General features: G+C 44.1%; 2 protein-coding genes across 2 annotated transcripts; both read right to left on the bottom strand.

Annotated features, from left to right (window-relative positions):
- Positions 1-502: 502 nt before the first annotated feature.
- Positions 503-11,461, bottom strand: LOC115394755 (phthioceranic/hydroxyphthioceranic acid synthase-like). The gene is made up of 7 exons (XM_030100100.1): positions 11,415-11,461; positions 11,188-11,260; positions 8,181-8,334; positions 6,753-6,913; positions 6,435-6,641; positions 6,131-6,312; positions 503-6,049 (listed from the first exon to the last, which is right to left on the bottom strand). The coding sequence occupies exons 2-7, from the start codon at positions 11,246-11,248 to the stop codon at positions 503-505; spliced, it is 6,312 nt and encodes a 2,103-aa protein (XP_029955960.1). The 5' UTR covers positions 11,249-11,260; positions 11,415-11,461.
- Positions 11,462-19,364: 7,903 nt separating this feature from the next.
- Positions 19,365-26,061, bottom strand: LOC115394754 (reducing polyketide synthase FUB1-like). Its single transcript, XM_030100099.1, has 6 exons — positions 26,004-26,061; positions 25,753-25,906; positions 25,499-25,659; positions 25,194-25,397; positions 24,935-25,116; positions 19,365-24,854 (listed from the first exon to the last, which is right to left on the bottom strand). The coding sequence occupies exons 1-6, from the start codon at positions 26,059-26,061 to the stop codon at positions 19,365-19,367; spliced, it is 6,249 nt and encodes a 2,082-aa protein (XP_029955959.1).
- Between the last annotated feature and the right edge of the window lie 178 nt (positions 26,062-26,239).

Here is a 26,239-nt window from a genome sequence, read left to right as displayed (position 1 = left end):
TAATACATTATGATGATATTTTTGAATGCTGAGAGATAAAACTAAAGCTGACCTGAACATCAGCCTGGAGTGGACTCTGTGACAGGCAGAAGATTTCCCTGTATTGATTAGAATTTAATCAAATGTAAAAAAAAAAAAAAAAAACAACAACATAAAAGAAAACCCAAACTGTACAGTTTACAAACATTACCATTAGAACCATCAAAACATGTCTGTTGTAATATAATTTTTCTTTTGGTTTCACGATTACTACATTCATAAAACAGAGCAAGTAAGACTGTGACAACATAGAAAGTGATTCCAGATATCTGAAACAAACACAAAATCAAATAATAACATACTGTTCAGGTAAGAAAACTTTGAGATCAAATACACATTGTGCAAATGAAAAGTATAAACAGTCAATGGCATTAAGAATTCTTCTGTACAGTACTCATATTTTTCAACAATTCAGGATCATGATGCTCTAATGACTGATTCTAAATTGCTTCTGGTTGTGACTTTAAAATCTGGTGGAGAGAACATTTCTGTCTTCAGCTGGAGGAAACTCTTCCATTTCACTGTCATGCACACCCTGAGCTGCTTCACTCAGCATGCTGATCACTGTTGATATTGTGGCATCAGGATCCAATAGTTTCACCAAAGGCACATTCACACCTCTCTCCTGAAAGATCAGATTTTGCAGAGTCATGGCCTGCATGGAGTCAATGCCCAAGGAGGACAGATTTGTGTCATCTCCCAGCTCACTCTGATCCAGGCCTATGGTCTCACTTAGCAGAGAGATCACATAGAGTTTTGGTGAGACAACATCAGCTTTTATATCTTCACACTCCATCGCTTTGGATTTTTGGAAAGCTTCCTCAACTAATGCTGACAGACGCATTGTCAAGGCCCTATTTTGAGAAAGGATGTTGTAGCGGATGTTTCTGAAATGAAACCTGCACACAGCTTGTTGGGGTCGGTTGAGCACAAGACATTGCTCCAAGCTTTTATGAACTTCAGGCACATCTAAAACCATCATGCCTTTTGCCTCCAGAAATCGCTGGAAATGTTCTTTGTTCAAAAGCAAGCCAAGGTTCAGGGCACCCCAGTTGATAGACTGTCCAGGCAGCCCAAGCTTGCGCCTGTACTGACAAAACAGGTCTAGAAAAGCATTGGCTGCTGCATAGTTTGTTTGGGATGAATTTCCCAGAAAAGCAGAGATGGAGGAGTAGCACACAAAATAGTCCAACTTGCACTTCTGCGTTGCATGATGCAGATTCAGGACACCATTGACTTTGGGTCTAAAAACCTCCTCGTACAGAGATCTGTCAAGAGTTTCAATCAGCCCGTCACGCAAGACAACTGCACTGTGAAACACCCCCCTAATCGGACAACCGGGAAACTTGAGGTTGATGGCAGAAATAACCTTGTGCACATGCTCAGAAACAGATATGTCACACTCCATGCTGGTGATGCTGTTGCCACACTGTTTCTCCATATTGAGTATCTCTTGCTGTACATCAGGTTTTGGTTTGCTCCTTGAGAGTATTACTATGTACTCACCGCCTCTTTGAGAAATGAACTTTACAGTTTCAAAGCCCAAACCTGAAAGACCTCCTGAGACTATATACACGGCTCTCTTTCGAAAAAGCAGTGTGTTTGTTGGCATCAGTGGAATGGCAGACAGCTTCTGGCCATCACCCTTTTCCAGAGTCACTACAGCCAGTGTCTTTGCGCAAAAGTATGACTGTGGTTTCTCTGAATCAAGGCATCTGCTTCCAGACTTTTCACACTGAAAAGTGAAGTTTCGAAGTGCAAACTTCCTGTCGAAATTCAGGGACCTCAACCAGTGTTGAATGTGTGGCTTGTGTGCTCTCAGGTATCCCTCTTTGAAAATATCTGACACCTGGATTGTGTGTACATGAACACTGCCCTTAAAGTTTTGAATCACTTCCTGAGTTTTCACACCCTCCGTTGGACATTCACAGACGATCACAACATGTTGAATGCCTGGAAATGTTGAAACCTTAGCAGCCAGGGATTCATCCAGTGGAGGCAAGATGACGCATGCTTTCATGTGCCTGACATCGACGAAAGAGTCATTGCATTGTGTGCCAACTGTTACATTCCAGCCAGATTTGGTACAAGCACACGCCAAAACCTCCACCAGAGCAGAATTATGCACTGAGCAAAGGATCCCTAAATTATGTTTGGCTCTTGGCAATGCTTGACGAACAATCTCGAATGCGAGGACAAAGTGGGAAACATTTGGTGTTTTCTCAAGATATGGGAACCTTTTGGTGCGGTAACAAACATCTTCTGGGACTCTCACCTTACTAGTAGCCACCACAGGATAACATACAGCAACATGGTCTCCTACTTTCAGTTTCCTTACATCTGTTCCCACTGCCGTAACAGTCCCACTGAAGTCAAGAGCAAGCAGCTTGTGTTTCTGAGATGAATGCTTGTTCCAGTACAATGTCTGACCAAATTTTAGATGTGAGGAACTGACAGGGAAATAATCAAATGTATGGACACACAGTTTCCTTGGTTGGATTTCCACCAATGTCTCACTCATTTCCTTGGCATCTAGTTCAAAGCGAATGGCACTGAGTTGAGTTATATTGTATGCATCATTTGTTTGAAAGACACATGTTTCAGGCATTGAAGAGTTGTAATGGCCCTCTGAACTGTCAGTAGTTTCTGGAGGGGTACGGACAACAGAAGGCTTCAATATCTGCCCATCTTTTACCACTAACTCTGGGTAGCTGCTGCAAGGATATGACCTGAGGACCTCAGACAGTGCCTCGATGTCCTTGGCAGAGACAGTGCTTATATCAATGAGCTGAAAAGAAAGCTCTGGTATCTCCGCAGCGAAAGATCTTGTCATCCCAGCCAGAGCAAAACCTGGATTTATGTGGTCTACGGTGATATCAGATGAACAATATGTTACTGCTCTAATTGAGTTTGGGAAATGGATTTGTTTCAGGTGAAGGACAATTTGTCGGAAAACCTCACAGCAGCTTGTCAAGTTCTGAAGAACAACATCGGCACCATGTGAAGTGAGGTTTTCTTTGCCCCAGAGAAACAAGACCTCATCAAAGTTGTTCTCAATATCTGTGATGTTGAGATTTTCCAACAGAGAAGGAAACCCACTGCTCAAAATGTGTTTTGCATGTGTGAATGATACATATCTGGAATTCGAGTCCAGATGCTGTTGCAAACCTTGAGCAATCCCAATAGGGTCACAGAAGACCAGGGCCTTTGGAGGAGGAGCAGGACTGAAACCAGGGATTACACTGTAGACATTGTGGTAGAAATACTCCTCAACAACATGAGAGGGGCTGCCAAGGTATTTGATCATCACATGCTTAACCTCAACCAACACTCTCCCCTTACTGTCTACAAAGCAGCCACAGACCTCAAAGTGATCAGTGCCCACATCAGTGGCTCGCAAATAAACAATCATCTCCTTTTGCAAGGGTTCAAACACTTTCAGACTTCCTATTTTGGCAGGAAATCCTGGTCTACCAGCAAAGATGTGTTCAACTGTAACTGGAAGAAGCTGCATCAGATAATCCAACACAACGGGATGAATGTGGTAATCATAGAATTGAGACATCAGTTCCTCAGGGACTGAGATGGGTGCAAAAGCCTCCTTCAGTTCTTCCCCATAATGTATGTCTGCTTTATTTTGGAATACATCCCCATATTGGAAGCCCCCCTGAGAGAGATAGCCATAGAACTCCTTAAGGTTCACAACAGATGTACATCGTTTCTGGATGGAGGTCAGTGAAATGCATGACTCCTCAAGCAGCCTCTCTTCATTCAAAACAACAGTGCCTGATGCATACACAGCAGAAGAGGAAAGTATCATGAATCTGGTTTCTTGGTCTTCTTGTTCAAGTTGCACTTTAAGTTCAGGTGATTTCTGACTCAACACAAATGGGTTGTGAAAACTGACACTCAGCTGGACAGAATTGAGGGGCACTTTTGGTTTTGCAGCTGCCATGAATGCAGCTAAACCCACCTCAGCATAGAAAGCACCAGGGATGATGGGTATCCCATTGTACTTGTGCTCTGTCAAGTAGGAAGAGGATTCGGACTTCAGATCACAGGTGAAAATGTTGCTTCCACTTCCTGTCTGATGGAGCACTGGGTGGTCACTTTGTGTATTTTTCTGTGCTGCTCCAATGATAACATCTCTGTGTGAACAATCAAACTGGTATCGTGGGAAAGACAGTGGCATCGTCTCATAGCCCCGGTAGAAAGTGTTCCAGTCTACTGGAGCACCGAGTTCAAAAAGTTGAGGAACAACAGACCTGACTGATTCATGATCTTTCTTTGGCAACACAGAGGCAAGAACAGCTGTGCCATTTCCCAGAGTTTCCATGATGTTTCTTTGCAGTGCCCTTCTTGGCCCTATCTCCACAAAGACTAAGCTCCTCTTATCATTAGCTACTAATCTCAATGCCTGCTCAAAAGCCACTGGCTCACGAATGTTTCGGGCCCAGTACTCGCCTGTGCAGAAATCTCCCTGCTGAACTTCCTTGCCTGTTACTGTTGAAAACAACTCTGCGTTAAGCTCATTCATGTGCAAGGAGCCAATTGCCTTTTCAATATCTGATAGGATCGGGTCCATCATGTGGCTGTGGTAGGCAGTGGGAACATCAAGCAGGCGGAGGAACAGATTTGGACCAATAGCTGAGTTACTGAGCTCCTCGTGGAGGTTCTCAATTGCACTTGCGTCACCAGAAAGGGTGCAAGAATGAGGACTGTTGAAAGCAGCGACACAAACTTTACCAGCGTAGGGAGGAAGAAAAGATGATACCTCTGAAACAGGCATGTTGCTGACCACAAGCATCATCCCTCCTGTGACTTTCCTCTGGAGAGTGCTCCGGAAATATATGACTTTCACTGCATCTTCAAGTGACAAGAGGCCAGAACAGTGAGCAGCTGCAACTTCACCAACAGAGTGTCCAAGAACTGCATCAGGCTTCACCCCCCAGTGCTTCAGTAAGGTGGAAATCCCCACCTGGACGACAAAGAGAAGAGGCTGAATAACATCTGGATTGTTGAAGTCACTACTCTCAGTCTCACTCTCAAGTGTCTTCAGAATGTTAAGACTGCCCAGACTTTGGAAACACAGGGATATCTCAGCGATCTTTTCTCTGAACACAGACTCTTTTTCCAGGAGCTGCTTGCACATACCGTGGTAAGTGAGACCGTTACCGCAGAACACAAAAACCAACTTGGAATCTAAGGTGGCTGGGGTGACATTTTTTCCAACAGAAGCTCTCAGTTTCTCTTTAAGGTCAGTAACACATGATGCCTCAATGACTTTTCTGAATTTATGCTTTTGGTGGCTTCTCCTGCAGGCTGATGTGTAACACAATGACTGCAGGTGAACTTCCTCATCTGCCTCCAGCTGTTTGATGGTGTCTTCCATAGTCATAGAAAGGGATTTCAATGAACTGGCTGATGTGACAAAGTAGTTCACTTGTCTTTCATCAATTTTTTGCTCAGCACATGGTTGCATGTGCTGTGTGACAATGGCGTGTGCGTTTGTCCCCCCAAAGCCAAAGTTGTTCACTCCAGCAGTTCTTACTCTACTTGTTTTCCACTTTTCTGTTTTTTGAGGAATTTTGATGTTCAAGGATTTGGCATCTACACTGGAACTGTCATCAGAGTAGAAAACTGAGGGAACAATGGTCTTATGCTTCATCATCAGGAGAACCTTGATGAGTCCGGCCACTCCAGCTGCAGATTCAGTGTGTCCAATGTTGCTCTTCACAGAGCCAACCCACAGTGGCTTTGAACCAGGGGGTCTGGCTTTAGCAATGACATTTGAAATGCTCCCTGCCTCTGTTGGGTCTCCAGCTGGAGTTCCTGTCCCGTGTGCTTCTATGTACTGGACATTTTCCAGGTCGGAAACTGAATAGACCCTTCTGAGCAGCTCCTCTTGTTGTGTCATGGAGGGTTTGGTGATTGGAGTGACAGAGTGTCCATCTTGGTTTACTGCTGTTTTACTGATGACACCCCAGATATTATCACGGTCTCGGAGAGCCTGGAAAGAAATCACATGGCACCAATCAAGCTGAAAGTAACAGAACAACAGTTACTTGTTTAGTTTTTTCCACATTCACACCTTTTTAAGGGGCTTCAGGAGAACAACCCCACAGCCCTCCCCTCTGCCGTAGCCATCTGCTCCTCTGGAGAAAGGTTTGCTGGTTCCATCAGGGGAGATCATCCTGGCCTTGCTGAGTGCAACAAATACTCTTGGCTCAATAATGCAGCTGACTCCTCCACATACAGCCATCTCAGAGTCACCTGATAAGAGAGAGAAGAATCCTTTTCCTCAATAACGCTTGATGCCATGCTGTCAGTCATCCACTACGCTTGCTGGAGTGACTTTCACTCCAAGTTTGAGTTCCGTCAGACGACATACTGACCGAGTTTAATGGATTGGCAGGCAAGATGCAGCGCAACAAGAGATGATGAACAGGCACAGTCTATGGACAGCGAGGGTCCAGTAAAGTTGAAGATGTAGGAGACTCTGTTTGCTGCAATGCTCATAGCGAGCCCTGTGCCTGTCCAGTGGTTGATCACACTTGGATGTACATATGCTGCGTTTGTTTCATAATCTCTGTTCATTATGCCTACAATAGAAAACAGTAGAAAACATTTATTTCCTGAGCATTTATGACTCTACATATGTATAGCGTGAATTAATTCTATTGTTATCTGAGAACATCTTGTCATTGTCTCACCAAAAAACACTCCTGTCCTTGTTCCGCTGGCCTTCTCCATAGGAATGCCTGCATTCTCTAAAGCCCGGTATACACACTGCAGGAGCTGTTTTTGTTGGGGATCCATTTGTTCCACTTCCTTGTCACTAATACCGAAAAACCTGTGGTCAAACTCATTGTACCTGCAAATGTTCAGAAAACATTATATTGACATTTTGTGTTGTGGATTTTTGAAATTCACCATAAATATTTCTATTTGCAGAGCAGAGGTTGAAGTAACTCATTGCAAATATTAATATTGTTGTCATTAATATATTTTTGATTGATTTGTTTCACACATGTAATTGTACAAATGCTTAATTACAGTTGAATGTGTGCATTTCTCACCTTCACTTAGAGCTGGGCAACGATTAAATTTCTTAATTCCGATTAATCGCATCCCAATCCTGTAGTTAATTGCGATTAATCACAATTAAAATGGCTCATTTGAAGTCTGCCGAGGCCATTCAAACTTGTGTGTCATCATTTTACAAGTCATCAAATATGATTTATAGCTTAAAATACCAAGTCTTTACCAAGAAAGTCCCCCCCAACACACACACACACACACACACACACACACACACACAAAACTAAGAGCAGAGCTGATGAAAGATTTAAGTTTCTTCTGAGGCCACTTCCTCAAACTTCATTCTATCTCTGAGCATCAGACACAGAAGGCAGCCTAAATTCAGTCACGCTGAATTGTGCCTAATATTTACCTTTATTAAGCCCGCTAGTGTCTTGACGGAAATTTTACTTTATTTTGCGTCTTTTCAGCTCCTTAAAAAGACCCAGCGGGCTGAAACGTTGCACCAGCAAAACACGTGATTTAAGTTTCATTTTCATTTTTGTCATATTTGCGCTCCTTATTTCAGTTTATATTGACATTTTTTGTTGTGAGTTTTTGATATCCACTATAAATATTTCTCTGTGCAGAGCATAGGTTGAAGTAGCTCATTGAAAATATTAATATTGTTGTAATTAGTAGTTTTTCATTGATTTGTTTGAAGTATGTAATTGTACAAATGTTTAATTACAGCTTAATGTGGGAATTTCTCAAACTCATTTCTGATAAATCCATAAATTATTGCTGCGTGAAATAAGGAACTAAAATAATTTTTTAAGTTTTTGATCTATTTGTTTTCAGTAAGTTCACTCTTTTAACTGAGAAAGATAAAACATGCTCCTTTCTGTTTGTCTGAGAAATGCGAAGTGTACACAAAAATTTTATATGCAATCTTAAGTCACTTAAAAGTAATTAATGCTTTACAGATGAAATGATAAAATATTATTCTCATGAATGATAGAAAGTTCTGAAAACTCCAATGAGAACATGCACTATATTATGTTAAACATATATAATTATGGCTATCTGAATCTGTTTCCTGTTAGAGTTTAACGACATACCTATCAATGAGGGCAGCCTTGGCTGTGCGGGATTTTCCCACCTTGTTGTCATCTGGGTCATACCAGCTGGATACATCAAACCTCTCTTTGGGAATTTGCACAGCGCAGTTCTTCCCCTCCAGTAGAACCTTCCAGAAGTTGTCGAGCCCCTCCCCTGCAAAAGAGCATGATTGAGATTGAACAAAATTTTAACATGATTATCCATTTGGACACTTGGGTGAAGAGAGGAGCAGAGCTGTCGACCAATCACCACCTGGTGGTGAGTTGAATTCGTGTTGTGAGGGTCTGCTGGGAACGTCTGGTGGAACCCTCTGTCAGCATGGTTTTCAACTCCCACCTCCGAGAGAGCTTCTCTCATGTCCCGAGGGAGGCTGGGGACATTGAGTACGAGTGGACCATGTTCTCTACCTCCATTGTCAAAGCAGCTGCCCGGAGCTGTGGTCGTAAGGTCTCCGGTGCCTGTCGGGGCGGCAACCCCCAAACCCGGTGGTGGACACCGGAAGTAAGGGCTGTCGTCAAGCTGAAGAAGGAGTCCTATCGAGCCTTGTTGACTCATGGGACTCCAGAAGCAGCTGACAGGTACCGGCAGGCCAAGCGAACTGCAGCCCGAGTGGTTGTGGAGGCAAAAACTCTGGTCTGGGAGGAAATCAGGAGGCCACGGAGGAGGACTAGCGGTCAGCCTCGAAGAAATTTTGGCAAACCATCCGGCGCCTCAGGAGGGGAAAGCAGGTCTCCACTAACACTGTTTACAGTGGACGTGGGGGCCTGCTGACCTCAACTGGGGATATCATAGGACGATGGAAGGAATACTTCAAGGAATCTCCTCAATCCCATTGCCACATCTTCAGTGGAGGAAGCAGAGGCTGAGGTCTCAGAGGTGGACTCGTCCATCACTCAAGCCGAAGTCACCGAGGTGGTTGGTAAGCTCCTTGGTGGCAAGGGGTGGATGAGATTCGCCCTGAGTACCTTAAGTCTCTGGATGTGCAGGGACTGTCTTGGTTGACACGTCTCTGCAATATCGCGTGGCGGTCGGGGACGGTGCCTCTGGATTGGCAGACTGGGGTGGTGGTCCCCCTGTTTAAAAAGGGGGGCCGGAGGGTGTGCTCCAACTATAAGGGGATCACACTGCTCAGCCTCTCTGGGAAAGTCTTTTCCAGGGTACTGGAGAGGAAGATTCGACCAATCGTCGAACCTCGGATTCAGGAGAAACAATGTGGTTTTCACCCTCGTCGCGGAACACTGGACCAGCTCTATAACCTCCATATGGTGCTCGAGGGTTTGTGGGAGTTCGCCCAACCAGTTCACATGTGTTTTGTGGACTTGGAGAAGGCGTTCAACCGCATCCCTCGCGGTTCCTTGTTGGGGGGTGCTCCGGGAATACAGCGTCCGGGGCCCCTTGTTAAGGGCCGTCCGGTTTCTGTATGACCAGAGTAGGAGTTTGGGCCGCATTGCCGGCAGTAAGTCGGACCTGTTCCCAGTGCATGTTGGACTCCGGCAGGGCTGCCCTTTGTCACCGGTTCTGTTCATAATTTTTATGGACAGAGTTTCTAGGTGCAGCCAGGGGCTGGAGGGGGTCTGGTTCGGGGACCACAGGATTTCATCTTTGCTTTTTACAGATGATGTTGTCCTGTTGGCTCCGTCAAACCTGGATCTACAGCATGCACTGGGGCAGTTCGGAGCCGAGTGTGAAGCGACAGGGATGATGATCAGCACCTCCAAATCCGAGGCCATGGTCCTCGACCCGAACAAGGTGGCTTGCCCTCTCCAGGTTGGTGGAGAGACCCTATCCCAAGTGGAGGAGTTTAAGTATCTTGGGGTATTGTTCACGAGTGGGGGACGGATGGAGCGTGAGATTGACAGGCGGATCGGTGCAGCGGCCGCAGTAAAGCGGTTGTTGTATAGGTCCATTGTGGTAAAGAGGGAGCTGAGCTGAAAGGCGAAGCTCTCGATTTACCGGTCAATCTACGTTCCCACCCTCACCTATGGTCATGAGCTTTGGGTCATGACCGAAAGGACAAGATCCCGGATACAAGCGGCTGAAATGAGCTTCCTCCGTTGGGTGGTTGGGCGCTCCCTTAGAGATTAGGTGAGGAACTCAGTCACCAGGGAGGAGCTCGAAGTAGAGCCGCTACTCCTCCGCATCGAGAGGGACCAGCTGAGGTGGCTAGGGCACCTTTTTAGGATGCCTCCTGGACGCCTCCCTGGGGAGGTTTTCCGGGCATGTCCCACTGGGAGGAGACCACAGGGAAGACCCAGGACACGCTGGAGAGACTATGTCTCTCGGCTGGCCTGGGAACGCCTTGGGATCCTCCCGGAAGAGCTGGAGGAAGTGTCTGGGGACAGGCAGGTCTGGGCATCTCTGCTGACACTGCTGCCCTCGCGACCCGGCCCCGGATAAGCGGTGGAAGATGGATGGATGGATGGATGGATTATCCATTTAGAAAGAAAGACATTATTCATTATTCAGACTCAGTGGTACCAGAGAGATTTTGTCCTTGGCTTTTCACCCTTTTTGAAGATTCATGAAGGGTCATGCAGCCTTGCTCATGGGACCACATGTAAAAAGTGGATTTCACTTTTCCTGTTGAAATGTCTTGAATTGAATCAGAGCTTTGGAAGATTGAGCAAAGATTTAATCGATTCAGTCTCAAATGAACACTGTCAAAATGCCAACTTTCAGATATGTCCCAAATAAAAATTGTACATTTTCCTTAATATACATTACACGGGGTCACAGAAACCGACATATCCCTCTGTAATTCCATACATCTGTCTGTTGTGTTCATTTAATAAACAACCACACAGAAAAAGTGTTTTTCTTTCCAATAAATTGATTTAAAAAGCAAAACTTACTCATGTTTTAGATTTATCAGAGCACAATCTAAATATTTCAAATATTTATAGTTGATTTCTTTTTTCATTTACTGCAATAAAAAATATAGTATCTCAAAGGTATCACTGTGCACGCCTTTCCTCTGATTTCCTGTTAGCTTGGAGTTCTGCTTACCTCCTGGAAAGTTACATCCAATTCCCACCACAGCAATACCATCTTCAGCTTCTTCCATCATGACAGAACGTCACTGAGGAAAACAGTGAAAAATGAAAAATACTCTCTGCGTATTCACAGTCATGATAATCATGCATGTATAGGCTGCAGCAGAACAGAAATAAGGCTCAAGAAAAGTACTGTAATTAGATCAATAACAGTTGAGTAAAGCAGCAGCGTTTCCTTACCTTCATCCTGCTTTCAGGTTCCCTGAGTGATGGTATCACTGCAGGACCTGCAACTGATTCTTATAGCCAGCTGCTTTTCTTTATTAAACATTTATGATAGATTGTATACGTGTCCATGGAGATGAATTACTCCAGTGCACACATTTGTGGCTTCTTGGGAAATGATAACTAGATGTAGCACTCGTGTCAGTAATTCCCGAGTAACCACGATCACTGGACCAGTTCTAGGTTCGAACTGAGTGGGGGAAAGGAAATAAGACACCAGGAATCACTTATAACAAAAAGCCGGCAACTTTACTTAACTTTGACACAAAACAAATGGACAATTATACAGTAATGAAATAAACACTCCTTTTTTCCTTTAGGAATGAACAATGTTTGAATTGTTATTTGGAAAAATTCCAAAGTTCTAATTTGGAATCTAACAGAAATTATTTTAATTCCTATTTTATCTCTTTCTTTGATTTGGACCAGTCAGATTAAATTATTCTAATATAGTCTCAAATAAAATAAGTAAGACCTACTTAATTAAGCTTTCCTTGAGTAACTTTTATTTTAGATCTTTGTATTGTGGGTGAATAAATGTATATAAATCACCTCTTTTAAAGTTTAATTTAGAATTCCCTTTCTCTTTTTGCTTCCTTAACAGAACACAAAATATTTCACCAATTGAAATCACAGTACAGATGAAAAATATCAAAATGATCAATATCAAATTCACAGTTCCAAGATTATCCTGAGTCAAAGCACTGCCTCAGTCTGAGTCTTATCTCAGCGAGTGAGAGAAAGATCCAGATCCTACCGCAGGAGTGATGCAGAAACTCAGCTCAACCAAGCTGAGTTGGACTGATGCGGCGATGGTGTTGCACGGAGACGACAGTTCAAATCCTCGTAGGTGCTGAATCCTGGGTCAGGCTCTCCATTCCGGATGTCATCCACGTGCGCCGCTTCCTCTGGTGCTGCTGTGCAAGCAGCACAGATCATCTGCAGCTTCACCATGCTCCAAAGCTCTCCCAGGCAGGATAAAAAAACCTGGCCTGCACGGCAGGCCGTACACAAAATAAAGTCTTTTAAATCAAAGCTTAAATTGTGCAGTTCTTTAAGTTCCATCATCATGAATTGAAGTAAAAAAATGAAAAAAGATGGTCTCTGCTCAGCACACATGCATACAGCCACACTCATGAGGACTTAAACACAAAAGAAAACATCATAAACTCACCAAAACTGGTGTTCCAGAAGCATCAGAAACGATGCCCGTTTCACAAAGTGTGCTTTCACGAAAGCATTAAATAGTTTTTTGATATTAACACTGGATCCACTGAAAAATTCAGTACTGTTTGGGATGCATCTAAGGCATTCATTCGGGGGAAAATAATTGCATATTCAAGCAAAAAGAAACAGACTGACAGAGCGAAAATGGTACTTTTGGAATCTCAATTGAAAGATAAAGAAACACAATTATCTGTTAAGTATACTGAAACACTACTACGGGAGGTTTGTAACCTAAAATTGGATTTAAATGAAATTTATAATAAAAAGGCAGAGTATGCCCTCTTTAGAATGAGAATATACTTTTTTGAAAATGTGGAGAAGGCAAGTAAGCTGTTGGCAAGACAGCTGAGGCAGCAGGAGGCGTCTTTTATAATTTCAGGGATCAGAAATGAAAAAAGACAAGTTGTAACTAAAACGCAAGAAATCAATCAAATATTTTAAAAGTTTTACTCAAATCTTTACTCTTCAGATGCACAGGTTGAACACAAAAAGGTGGAAGACTTTTTTGTGTCAGACCTGCCCAGACCTGCTGTTTTTGTCGTTGTTGGCATTCTTCCCTCAGAATCAGAATCAGAATAGCCTTTATTGTTATCGCAACAAGTTACCGAAGTTACAAGTTACAACAAAATTACTTGGGTTTTAAAGACGCCCAGGCAGCCAATTACGGCGCTCCGTCTTGAAAAAGAAACAGAGTTAAAGAAACTCAGACAGAAATTGGGGGAGGGGGGAAGGGTGGTGGTAAAAAAAAAAGATACATCAATTCAGATCACGGTTCTTAAAGGGAGTCGTGATTAGAAGTGAGAGACCAAAAAAAAAGCCAACCTGTGTACATATACAGCAAGACGCATGAGACAAGTTGCTATCAGACTAACGGATCAGCGGTCTCAGCTATAACGTCAGCGCAACACGTCATCACCACTAGTCGTCAGCAGAAAAGTGTGGTGGAGACGTTGAGAGTGGGGGAGGGAGTGTGTGTGGCATGTATGTGGCATTTCAGTTCATCAGTCCATGTACGTGTGTGTGTGGTTTGGCCCGCCTCCCCTTTGCGCTCCAACTCGGATGGTAGTAGCTGGGACGGCCTTGAACGAAGCAGTCCAAAAGTGAACTTGGGTGGCAGCTGGGAGAGAGAGAGAGGGAAGGTAGAGAGAGCAATCAATCTTGTCCTTGAATTTTCAGGGAGATGTTTAGTCTTCCAGGAGTGTCAGACATAATCAGAAGTTATTTTGTTTTGGTGTGGAAGGAGCCGTTTGGCCTTCCTTTGCTCAGTATCTCCACATTTCAGACAGAAGCTGGGTTTAACCCTCTTGGTGATGGTGACACCCAACTTGCGTCTCAATCGTTCATAACCCAAATTGTCCACCTTTCGAAAGAGTTCGCACAAACAGTCAGTCTCAGCTTTTTCCCGTTGATTTGAAAAGACCATCTTCCCTTGGGCGTCCTTTGTGGTGGCGGTCTTCTTAATCCTCCAGAGGATCAGGTCGCAGCACAAGCCAATCAGCAGCAGGCCGATCATCATAAATCCGAAAAAGTAATCATCCACAATGACCTTGACGGACAGGGGTGCCAGGCATGTGACACCCCTCCACTTCTCACCGGTGTCCATCACATACCCAGCATGTCGAGTCCCGTCCAGACAGGCAGGATCCCCTGCTCCTGTGCTCTTTGTTGAAAAACTCATATCAATTGCATAGAGAGACCAGCCGATCAATTCCATGGTTGATATTTGGTTTGTTCGAAAAACCAAGTCAAGTGATTCCTCCAGTAAAACAGACGAGACAAGAGTGCAGCAAGCAGAGACAGCAGGGAGGGAGAAGCAAACTGGGAGCGATAGAAAAAGCGTCCGCCTCCTCCGAGAGCCAGCAAAAGAAGCCCCTCCTTTCATGCACCAAGCGCTGTGAGGCAATTTGAGGGTGTGATGCGGTGGTGAGCAGGATGGAACGCAGTCTGCGGCTCATGAGGATTTGCGCCTGTGATTTTAGACCATCAACAGGGGTGTTCCTGTACTCAAGTAGACTGAGGTAGGGGTCTTTTCTGTCTTCTTTTGCTTTTGTCCAGATTCGTTTAGCGGTTTGAACAGTTTTCTCAGTTAAGCTGTTGCTTTGGGGGTAGCGAGGGCTTGATGTGATGTGCTGGAAACCCCACTTTTCCGCAAATCTTTTGAACTCTTGTGAACTGTAGCATGGTCCGTTGTCACTTATGACTTTAGATGGGATGCCATGTCTGGAGAAGGCAGCTTTCATCTTGTGAATCACGGCTGTTGTGATGTTGGGCAGGCGTTCGAGTTTGAAATATCTGCTCAGGTAGTCACAGATGACAATGTAGTTTTCAGAGTGCCATGAAAACAAATCTGTCCTGATGGTTTGCCATGGGTTTTCTGGGATTTCCTGTGACAGCATTGGCTCTTTTGGGTTTGAGCGCCGGTGTGGTTGGCAAATGTCACATTTCATGACTGTTTCTTCAATCTGTTTGCTCATTCCCGGCCAGAACATTATGTCTCGTGCCCTGTGTTTGCTTTTTTCGACTCCGAAATGCCCTATGTGTATGCGCTGCAGCATCTCCTTTCTCAGTGAGTGTGGAATGATGATTCTTTCACCTTTAAGGAGTACTCCATCCACCTCTGTGATCTCATTGCGGTGATTACAATATTCACTGACGAGTGTGGGACATTTCTTGCGCATCTCCGGCCAGCCTGACTGAATTATGCGCTTAAGGGCTGTGAGTTGTTCGCTTTGGGCTGTTGCTGTCTTGATATCCTCCAATTTCTCTGCACTGACTGGTGCTGCTCTCACAATGCTGTGCACTTGAGTTTCCATTGTCTCTGCTAGTGAGCTGTCACTGTCGTGCATTGGTTTTCTTGACAGTGTGTCAGCTACTGGAATCTCCTTTCCCACTTTGTGAACGAGCGTACTGCTGTACTTTTGTAATGCGCGCAACATCCGCTGTAGACGTGGTGGTGCAAGAGCAAACTGTTTGCGTAGTATGCTTTCAAGCGGCTTATGGTCCGATTCTACAGTGACGTGACGTCTGTAGATGTAGTCGTAGAATCGTTTGCAGCCATAGAGAACAGCAAACAGTTCTTTCTCTATTTGAGCATAGTTCTGTTCTGTGGTGTTGAGCAGTTTTGAAGCGTATGCGACTGGCTTCCCGTTTTGCATGATCGTTGCACTGAGTCTGTTTTTGGATGTGTCGACTTGTAGCGTTACCTCTTTTTGTGGGTCAAAATAGGCAAGCACTGGTCCGGGTTCGGCTGTGAGTGTTTCTTTGATTTTCTGAAACACCTCTTCGTGTGCTTGGTCCCATTCGAACTGTGCATCCTGTCGTAGCAGTTGTCTGAGAGGCGCGCTCATTTCAGCCAGGTTTGGGGCGAATCTGGCAAGATAATTTACCATTTCGAGGATTGTCTCCAGCTCTGCTGCATTTTCAGGTGTTTTCATGTTCCTGACGGCTTCAACTTATCTCTGATCTGGTTTCAGTCCTTTTGCTGTGAGTTTGTGTCCGAAGAAGCTCACCTCCGTGACACAAATGCGACATTTTTCTGGATTCAGTTTTAGATCTCTCTCTCTTGTGCGGTTGAACATGGCTCGTAGGTTGTGGTCGTGCTCTTCTTTTGTTTTTCCAAACACTATGATGTCGTCCATGATGCCTGCTACACCATCCAGACCTTCATAGGTTTCGTCAATCCTCCTCTGAAACTCATCCTGGGCAGACACAATCCCAAAAGTGAGTCTTAGGAACCGGTACCTGCCAAAGATGGTCTTAAAGGTGGTTAGGTAGGATGACTCTTCACTCAACTTGATGGCCCAATAGCCTGACCGTGCATCGAGAATGCTGAAGAACTTAGCTCCAGGTAGCTTGTGGGTCACATCTTCGAGTGTAGGGAGAGGGTAATATGGTCGCATGATGGTTTTGTTGAGTTGTTACAACCCAGGCTCTGTGGGAGGTTACGGGGAGTGGTTTGTTGTGCTCTGCTGCTGCTCCCGCCTCTCCCCTCTGCACAGGTGTTCCAGATTACGGTGATTGCTCCATGGACCAGCATAAAAGCCAGAGCGTGCACGCGCTCGGGGTGGTCGTTGTCTCTGTGGGTCGTCATGGCTGCCTCGCTCCTCCGCCTCTCCACATGACAACATCCTCGGGTCCTGCTCCCGTGCGCCGGCTGCGGGCTCTGGACTTCCTGATGACCTCCTCCTGCGGCGCTCCGTTCCCGCTTGTTGGCCGCAGGCTCCTGTTGGCCTGATGGCGTCCACCGTTCACCTTTTGGTTATGTTAGCGGATCTTTTGTTTGCTTTACTTTATTAAACTTTCCTTTTATGCACGCTACCCAGTCTCTGTCTCCCTCGTTTTGTTGCGGTTTTGAGCCAGCCGTAACATGAGTGGACGTGGATCCAAGCGTAGTTTTTGTGTCTTGGGTTTCTCACAAATCACGATTTCATTGACCCATTTGGTGGGCTCTGTGAATTTGTGTATGATCCCGTCTCTTTCCATCTTTGCTAGCTCTGCTTTCAGGCGGTCTCTGAGGGAGAATGGCACTCTTCTTGGTGGGCACACGACAGGTGTGACGTTTGGGTCAACTTTGAAACTGCATTCATCCTGAAATACCCCAATGACTTTGAAAACAGAGTACTCATTTAGAATGTCTGTAGCTTGGGTAGGCTGCTCTCCACTGCTCGCATCAATGACTGCATACACCACTTTGATGAGGCCCAGGACTTTACATGCTTTGAAACCTAGTATTGGTGGTCCGTTGCAGTCAACAATGTGAACAATTTGTTTAGTTGTTTTGTCCCTGTATCTACTTGTTAGTTCGCATTGACCTTTTACTTTCAGTGGATGTCCCCCATATCCAAACAGCCTGTCTTTATCTTTATTTAGTGGCGTCTTGAGCTTTATGAAAATATTTGTTGGTCTGATGTTTGCCTGTGCCCTGGTGTCTAACTTGAAAGTTAGCTTTGTCTTGCTTGGCCCCAGCTGTATTTCAGTAAATGCACTGTCTTCATTATCTTCTGCAGATATGCTGTCTATGAACAGCTCAGGGTATGAATCATCAGCCTCTTGGACAGTGTGTACATCTCTATGTCTTTTATTCTGCGTGCTTGGCTTCGATCTGCAGGCCTTTGCAAAATGATTAAACTTCTTGCATTTTAGACACTGTTTTCCTTTTGTCGGGCACTCTGTTCACTTATCGTGATTTCCTCCGCACGCTGTGCAAACTTTGTCACTTGTTTTGTGCATGGGAGCGGCTGGTATTGCGCTTTTGCGGCATACTGCATGTACTTCATGGTTGTCGTTAGCCGTGGCTTTTAGCTATGATTTGGCTAGCTCATGGGAGCGGGCTATGTCAATGGCTTTTTCTAGCATTAGCTTTGGCCCTTGGCTTAGCAGCTTTTCTCTGACATGAGGGGAGTTGGTTGCAAAAACTATGCGATCCCTAACCATCTCATCACTTTTGTCATCATAGCCACAGTCTTTAACAAGGAGTTTTAGTTCTGTGACAAAATGTTCAAATGACTCACTGCTGCCTTGTGTCTTCTCGTGGAACTTGTATCTGGCGAAAATGGGGTTAGCCTTTGGGGTAAGATATGTTGAGAAGCCGTTGTAATACGTTTCCAGCTTTTTAGCTTGGTCTCCTGTGAGATTCCACATATTACTTATGTCTCTTCCTTTGTCCCCAATCCACAACAAGAAGAAACTGCATTTTTGTTCCTCTGACCTGTCTTTGAGTGGTGGAGTTCCACATGTTGGTTGAACCATCGGGTAAGTTGCTTGAGTACCAGTCCATTCTTGGAGCAGGTACGCCATAAGCATCCATTTTCCTCTCCTCGTTCTTTCTTCTTCAGAAAAAAAAAATAGGTCCATGGCATGTAGGTCACTCTGACACCATGCTGTGCCTGGCTAACTATTTAAAAAAAAAAAAAAAATCACACCGTGTGTCTTTAGCTCTTTTTTATTTCCAGCCGTCACGAAAAATATAATGTTTGTTTTCTAACATCAAGCTAGGTCTGCTGTAAGTGCCGGTACTATATATACGGTAACACTTTACTTGAAGCCCCCCTGTATAACACATTATAAGTACATTTATAAAACATTGTAATGCCATTATAGCACGTGTAGCTATAGGTATAAACACTCATAAATGATCACAATGCCAGGACCTAACCCTAACCCTGTGCTGTATAGTGAGCTATAAAGCAATGTGCTCATTTATGAGTGTTTATAACTACTTTTAATGTGTTATACAGGGGACCTTCAAGTAAAGTGTTACCTATAATTTCAATCAGATTAGCTTCAAACTTAATAAAAACCATAACAAATAAACTGCAATTGCAAATACAGTGGCAAATATACATTTGAAATTCATAATGTTGCTCACCAGACATTTAAAAGATATAAAGCAGTGTTATGCGAACTGTCTAACACCTTTCAAAGGAACATTACAAAAGAATTATGACAAAGAGTTACAAACTAAATTAGATCAGGCTTTAAATACAAAAACCTAAAGTAAGACACATTTGTGTTAGCTAAGGTTAATGTCTCAGAAAATTTCTTGACTGAAAACACTGAGTCAATCATATTATAATCTCTCTTCATTAGTACTTGGAAAGTACGCTGTAAATCAAGGAGGCTGATTGACAGGTGCTTTATCTGTAACTGTACAACTACTGTAATTTCAAAGAGCTTCTATCACCCATTCTTTGATACATCTGCTGCCAACTTGGCCAGTGTACTGTTTGGGTCCAGTATAGTAATCAAAGGTACATTTAATCCTGTTTCCTGAAAGATTTGGTTCTGCAGAGTCATTGCTGACATGGAGTCAAACCCCAGTGCACCCAGAGTGGAGTCATCATCCAGTTCATCCACACTTAAATTGGTTATCAGACTAACCATTGCTTTCACATTTTCATATGTACAAGACACATGATGAGCTGGCGATTCCTTGCAAACATGGTATTTGAGTTCCACCTCTACTAAAGCTGACAGTCGCTCTCTTAGAGACTTATTTTGTGAAAGGACATGAATGTTAAGATTCTGAAAGTTGAATTTGCATATCACTTGTTGGGGTCTGTTCATTACAAGACATTTTTTGAGTGTCTCGTGAACCTCACACACGTTCATTGTCATCATGCCTTTTGCTTCCAAGAACTTTTGGAAATTGCTTTTATTCAGCAGGAGGCCCAGATTCACGGGACCCCAGTTGATGGACTGTCCAGCAAGTCCAAGGTTTCTCCGATAATGGCAGAATGAGTCGAGAAAAGAATTGGCTGCTGCATAATTACACTGTGAGGCATTGCCTATGAATGATGAGATGGAGGAATAACACACAAAGAAATCAAGTTTGTAGTGAAGTGTTGCATAGTGAAGATTCAGTGCACCAAGGACTTTGGGCTGCAGCACCTTTCTGAAAAGAGGCTCATCAAGAGCTTCAATCAGTGCATCATGCAACACCGCCGCACTGTGAAACACTCCTTTGACCGGACAGGACATGAAGCGTTGTTTGATTTTTGACATTGCATCAACTACCTGCTTTGACACAGACACGTCACACTGGATATGCATGATTCTGACCCCATACCTCTTCTGCAGCAGATCAACTTCAATTTGCTTTTCATCAGACAAAGTACTTCTTGACAGTGTGGCAATGCAACCACCACCATTCTGGGCAATAAACTTTACAGTCTCAAATCCCAAACCAGAAAGCCCTCCACTCACAACATAAACACAGTTTGGCTGAAAGAGCTGTTTGGGTTGCATTAGCAAAGGGATATCAGACACTGGGCAGTCAAATGTTCCATTGTTTAAAACTACCTGCCGCACTGTATTTGCTGTGAAATAGGACTCATGATCTGTGTTGTTTTGAGGATCGAACATGCCTGATGAATGGTACAGCTCCTTCCTCAGAGGTACACTTGGTGTATCAAAGCCCAATGACTGCAGCCAACTGATGATATCCTTGTTTTGTGCAAGTAAATTAGCTTTCTGAAGAACATTAGGTACATCAAGCTTGTGTACATGAATGTGATCACACTTTGATGCAAACATGGTCTCTGCTGGAGGTGCAATGGGACTGCTACACACAAAAATCATGTGTTTCTCAGAGCCGCCACTGTCATGCACCTCCTGCCAAGAAAGATTGAATGGTGGCAGGAAAATGAATGCATGACTGTCATCAAAATGTGGAGGTTCCTGACTGAAATGTGTCTGTGAAGACACTTTCCAGCCTGATCTGTTGGCTGTAAGAGCCAAAACCTTCGTCAGGACAGAGGCTGAGTTCGAGGTGATGATACACAACTTCCTGTGCTGTTTTTGCACTTCAGACAACACTCTCTGCATGATAGACCATGCTAGTATATAGTAAGATACACATGAAGTCTCTTTCAGAAATGGGAGTGTCTTTGTGCTGTAGCACACTCCTTCTGGAATCGTTATCTTTTTCATAGCGACAACTGGGTAAGATGAAGCAACGTGGTCTCCCACTCTCAGATTATGAACATCTTTCCCAACAGCTGTTACCACGCCACTGAAATCCAAAGCCAATAGCTTGTGATTTTGTGATGTGTGTTTGCTCCAGTACATTGTCTTGCCAAAACTCCAATGTGTGCAGCTCACTGGGAAATAATCTGCTGAATGCATGCATACACTGCCTAGCTGAATTTCAACTGACTTGCCTTGAATATGTCTTTGAATTGTATCAGCAGCTATCGCTGACAAGTGAGTCATTTTGTAGGGATCCGAAGTCTGTAGAGCAAAGTTCTGCTGAAACATAGAGAGTTTTTCCTCGTCACACATGGCACTGTCCTTCATTGAGGTCCTAGTGATAGTTGCTGCTGAAGCCTGCCCTCTATTGATCCTGATGTCTTGTTGTTTACATGTGTTGATTACACGGGCCAGTGTTTCAATGTCTTCAGTGGTCACAGAAGCAAGGTCGACCAGCTGAAAGGAAATACTTGGCATCTCTGCTGCACAAGCCCTCAACATACCAGAAAGCACGAAACCTGAGTTAACGTGGTCCGCAGTCTTCCCTGTAGATCTGTAAGTTATGACATGAACAGTACAAAGATGCTTGCTCTCTTTCAGTCCTAAGACTGTCTGGCGAAATATGTCGCAGCAAGTCACCAAACCATCCAGCACCTGCTCACATGACAGGTGGCTGAGGTCCTCTACACCCCAAATGAAAAGGATGTTTTCAATATCCACATTATTTCTAAGTGACTCAAGCACAAACTCTCGAATTTGGTCTGCTTTTCCGTCTTGTTTTCTCTCCACAAGGATTGACTCTGGGGATACATAAGGCCTGAGTCTTCTGGCAATGCCAAGATTATCCTCAAACACAATTGCCTTCATTTTGCAAGTATGCAAGTGTTGCTCCACAGCTATTTCACTTGTTTCATCGTGGAAGAACAATGACTGAGGAACATTGGAGGAGCCTCGCAAAAATGAAATTCTCACCCCTTTGAGTTCCACCAAAACATCCCCCCGTAGGGTCGAAAAGCAACCACACACATCCAGGTAATCTGGGCCCTGCTGGGTGGCTTTCATGTATATGATCATTTCCTCCTGCAGAGGGCCTGATATGGTAATACTCCCGATACCCGAGGGGAATCCTTGCTTTGCTGTCATGTATCCCATTGCTAGCACAGCAGTCATTTGGAGAAAATAGTCCAGTAGCACAGGGTGAATATAATACTCATGGAAATGTTTGAGAAGTTCACCAGGGACTCGAATCACAGTCACAGTTTCCTTGAATTCACTTCCAATGCACACACAGTCAAGCTGTTTGAATAACGGCCCGTACTGAAATCCTGCCAGAGCAAGAAAAGAGTAAATCTCTTCTCTCTTTAAAATCAATTTGCACCGTTGATTTATCACATCAACACAAATTTTTGATTCCTCTAGTAGAAACTGACTCTCTGTACACCTGTATGTACCAGAGGCATGTGTCGCAGCAGCAGACTGTATTTTGAAAGAGACTTCTTTATCTTTGTGCTCAAGAATCACCCTCAACTTTTGGCAGTTGGAGTTGAGTGTGAGCACGCTCTCAAATCGAACACTGAGATGGAGCTGGGAAACAGGAATCTTTAGCTTCAAGTTCGTCATCACTGAGGCAAACACCAACTCAACATAAAATGCACCAGGCATGATGGGAACATGGTTGACTTTATGCTCCCAAAGATATGGTTCCTTCTCTGCAGAGATAGTGTACACAAAGTCTTTATTGTGTTTTATTTGATGTATGAGCAGATGTGGTTCAACAGGAAATAACTCCTGACCTTTTCTCAAGGCTTCAAAGTTCAGCTTCCTCTTGGTGTTGTCAAACTGATAAACTGGAAGAGGCGTGAGCAATGCCTCACAACCCTTGTAAAGCTGGTGCCAGTTAACATTAACTCCAAGTTCAAACAGTTTTGCTACTGTTGAGAGGGTTATGTTGCAATCGTCATTTGAATCAGCAGAAGACAGAACGACAGTGTCAGCTCCAAGAGTCTCACATATGTTTCTATAAAGAGCTCTACGAGGTCCAATCTCTACAAAGACCATTTTACCCCTCGATGGTTTGTCTCTGATGACAGCTTTTAATGCTTTTTCAAACAAAACTGGGTCTCTCGTGTTCTTCGCCCAGTATCTGCCTGAAGTAAAATCACCATCTGAATACTTTCCTCCAGTTATGGTTGAAAAGAGTTCACACTTCATGTTGTTGGCTTCCAAGACATTGATACCTCTTTCAATATCATCCATTACTGGATCCATCATGTGGCTGTGATATGCTGCTGGAACATCTAAGACATGAAGGAAGACATTTTGATCTGAAAACATGCTTTTCAGCCTCTTATGAAGGTCATCTACAGCCTCTGCATCCCCTGAAAGAGTGCATGACACAGGGCTGTTGAAAGCAGCAATACACGCTTTTCCAGAGAAGACTGGAAGAATATCCACAATCCTTTTCACATCTACATTGCCAACTACAAGCATTTTACCTCCTAATACTTTACTCTGGTGAATACTGCGGTAGTGCAACACTTTCACAGCATCCTCCAGGGATAAAAGACCTGAGCAGTGAGCGGCGGCAACCTCACCAACAGAGTGGCCCAGTGTTGCATCGGGTTTGACGCCCCAGTGCTTCAGGAGAGTTTCAATGCCAACCTGCATGGCAAAAAGAAGAGGCTGTGCCACATCTGGCTTCCTGAAATCCTTGTTTTCAGGTTCACCAGCCAGTGCTTCACTGATACCAGTGGTATTGTATCTCTGGAAGACAGTCTCTATTTCTCTGACCTTTTCTCTGAAAACAGCAAACTTCCTCATAAGGTGCCTGCACATCCCCCTGTAGGCAACCCCACTTCCACAGAACACAAAGACAACATGAATGCTAAATGTTGTTGATTCAACCTTTGTTTTCAGTGTAGAGCTCAGATTGTGTTCTAACTCGGACAGAGAGGAGGATGGAAAGACTTTCCTATATTTGTGTTTGTAATGACTTCTTCCACAGGCTGAGGTGTAGCACAGTGCCTGTGTGTCAACTCTTTGATCGCTCCTAAGTCTTTCTTGAGTGTCCATCATGGTAAGGATTAGTGATCTTTCTGTGGCTGCAGATAATACAAAAACATTTGGACAATGTATTTTTGTCTGCGTGGTAAGCGTGGTGTGATTACACTCTCTTAAAATCACATGTGCATTTGTACCACCAAACCCAAAGCTGTTGATCCCTGCCATCCTTCCCTGTAACCCATTTGTCTCCCACCTTTGAACTTCAACTGGAATATTTAGATGTAGAGATTTAATATCTATACTTGTGCTGTTTTCTGAGGAGAAAACTGAGGGAACAATAGTCTCATGCTTCATCATTAGAAGTACCTTAATGAGTCCGGCCACTCCAGCTGCAGATTCCGTGTGTCCGATGTTGCCCTTTACAGACCCAATCAGGAGTGTCTCTGAATCAGAAGATCTGTTTTTGGCGATGGCATTTGAAATGCTTCTCATCTCTGTCGGGTCCCCAACTGGAGTTCCTGTCCCGTGCGCTTCAATGTACTGGACATTAGCAATGTCAGAGTGTGAGTAGATTTGTCTCAGCAGCTCCTCTTGTTGATCCATGGATGGTTTGGTGATCGGCGTGGCACAGTGTCCATCCTGGTTGACCGCCGTTTTGCTAATGATTCCCCATATTTTGTTGCCATGCTCTTTGGCCTATATGTAAAGAAGCAGACTTCTCAGCATTTCGCCATATAATTCATTAATCACAGAAAAATTTATAGTATCAAACTTACTTTTTTCAGAAGTTTTAGAAGCACAACTCCACAGCCCTCTCCTCGGCCATAGCCATCTGCCGTGCGAGAGAAAGGCTTGCTGGTCCCGCCAGCTGAGATCATCTTCGCCTTGCTGAGAGCAACAAAAACTCTTGGCTCGATTATGCAATTAACTCCTCCACACAGAGCCATGTCACAGTCACCTATTTGAAGGAATGAAAAAATTCAATGTGAAATATTTAAATATGCTTGAAATTTTTTGGCAAACAGAACTACGTACCTTGTTTTATAGCCTGACAGGCTACATGAAGAGCGACCAACGATGAAGAACAAGCACTGTCGATGGCAAAAGAAGGGCCGGTGAGATTGAAGGTGAAGGAAATTCTGTTGGCAGCAATACTCATTGCTGACCCGGTGCTGCTGTAGTGGGTTATTGTGCTCGGACTGTTACTTCTGAGCATCTCGTAATCTCTGTTCATGAGACCTGCAAGGAGCACAATCACAATTAAAGCGTAGCAGGCAACAGTATGATGAACTCAGGAACGAGATTAGAAATGAAACATAAGCTGATTGTGAAGTGGATACCGATGTAAACGCCGGTTCTGCTCCCGCTGATGGTTTCCATAGCGATTCCCGCATCCTCCAATGCTCTGTATGAACACTGCAGAAGGAGTTTCTGCTGAGGGTCCATGTAGTCAGCCTCCACCTCAGAAACACCAAAAAACTTGCAGTCAAACTCATCAAACCTGTGAAAATGAAAACAGTGCATTCGTCATTGCTTAAAATCTTTCAAGAGAAGAAATTTGTTCTCATTCTTCCTGTACTGATCTAATACTTACCCCTCTATAAGAGCTGCTCGGGTTGTCTGTGTCTTTCCCGGTTTGTTGTCATCAGCATCGAACCAAAAAGTGGTGTCAAACCTCTCAACTGGAATATCGACTGCGCAGTTCTTTCCTTCCAGCAGAAGCTTCCAGAAACTGTCCAACCCCTCACCTAATTCAAAATGGACCACAAGAACTGTTGTTCATCGTCACTTTAGACAACACAAAAAACATGGTGTATCCTTGCAACAACATCAATTAAGCCATACCTCCTGGAAAATTGCATCCGATCCCAATGACTGCGATGTCCTCCTCTGCCTCTTCCATGATTCTTCTGAAGTGATTTTTTTTTCCCCCTGGAAGTTTCGCTTCAAATCCAAATCAAAGCGTAAAGCCTCTCCATGATGAAGTATAACACTCTGTGCTGGTTCCATCTGGTGCTGCTGTATCTTCACAGCTCTTTATAAAGGGTGAGCCAGCTCAGAAAACAGAAGAGGACATTGAG

The sequence above is a fragment of the Salarias fasciatus genome, chromosome 9 (genome assembly GCF_902148845.1).
Source record: "Salarias fasciatus chromosome 9, fSalaFa1.1, whole genome shotgun sequence".
NCBI classification, from domain to species: domain Eukaryota; kingdom Metazoa; phylum Chordata; class Actinopteri; order Blenniiformes; family Blenniidae; genus Salarias; species Salarias fasciatus.
This window is presented reverse-complemented; position numbering and strand designations above follow the sequence as displayed.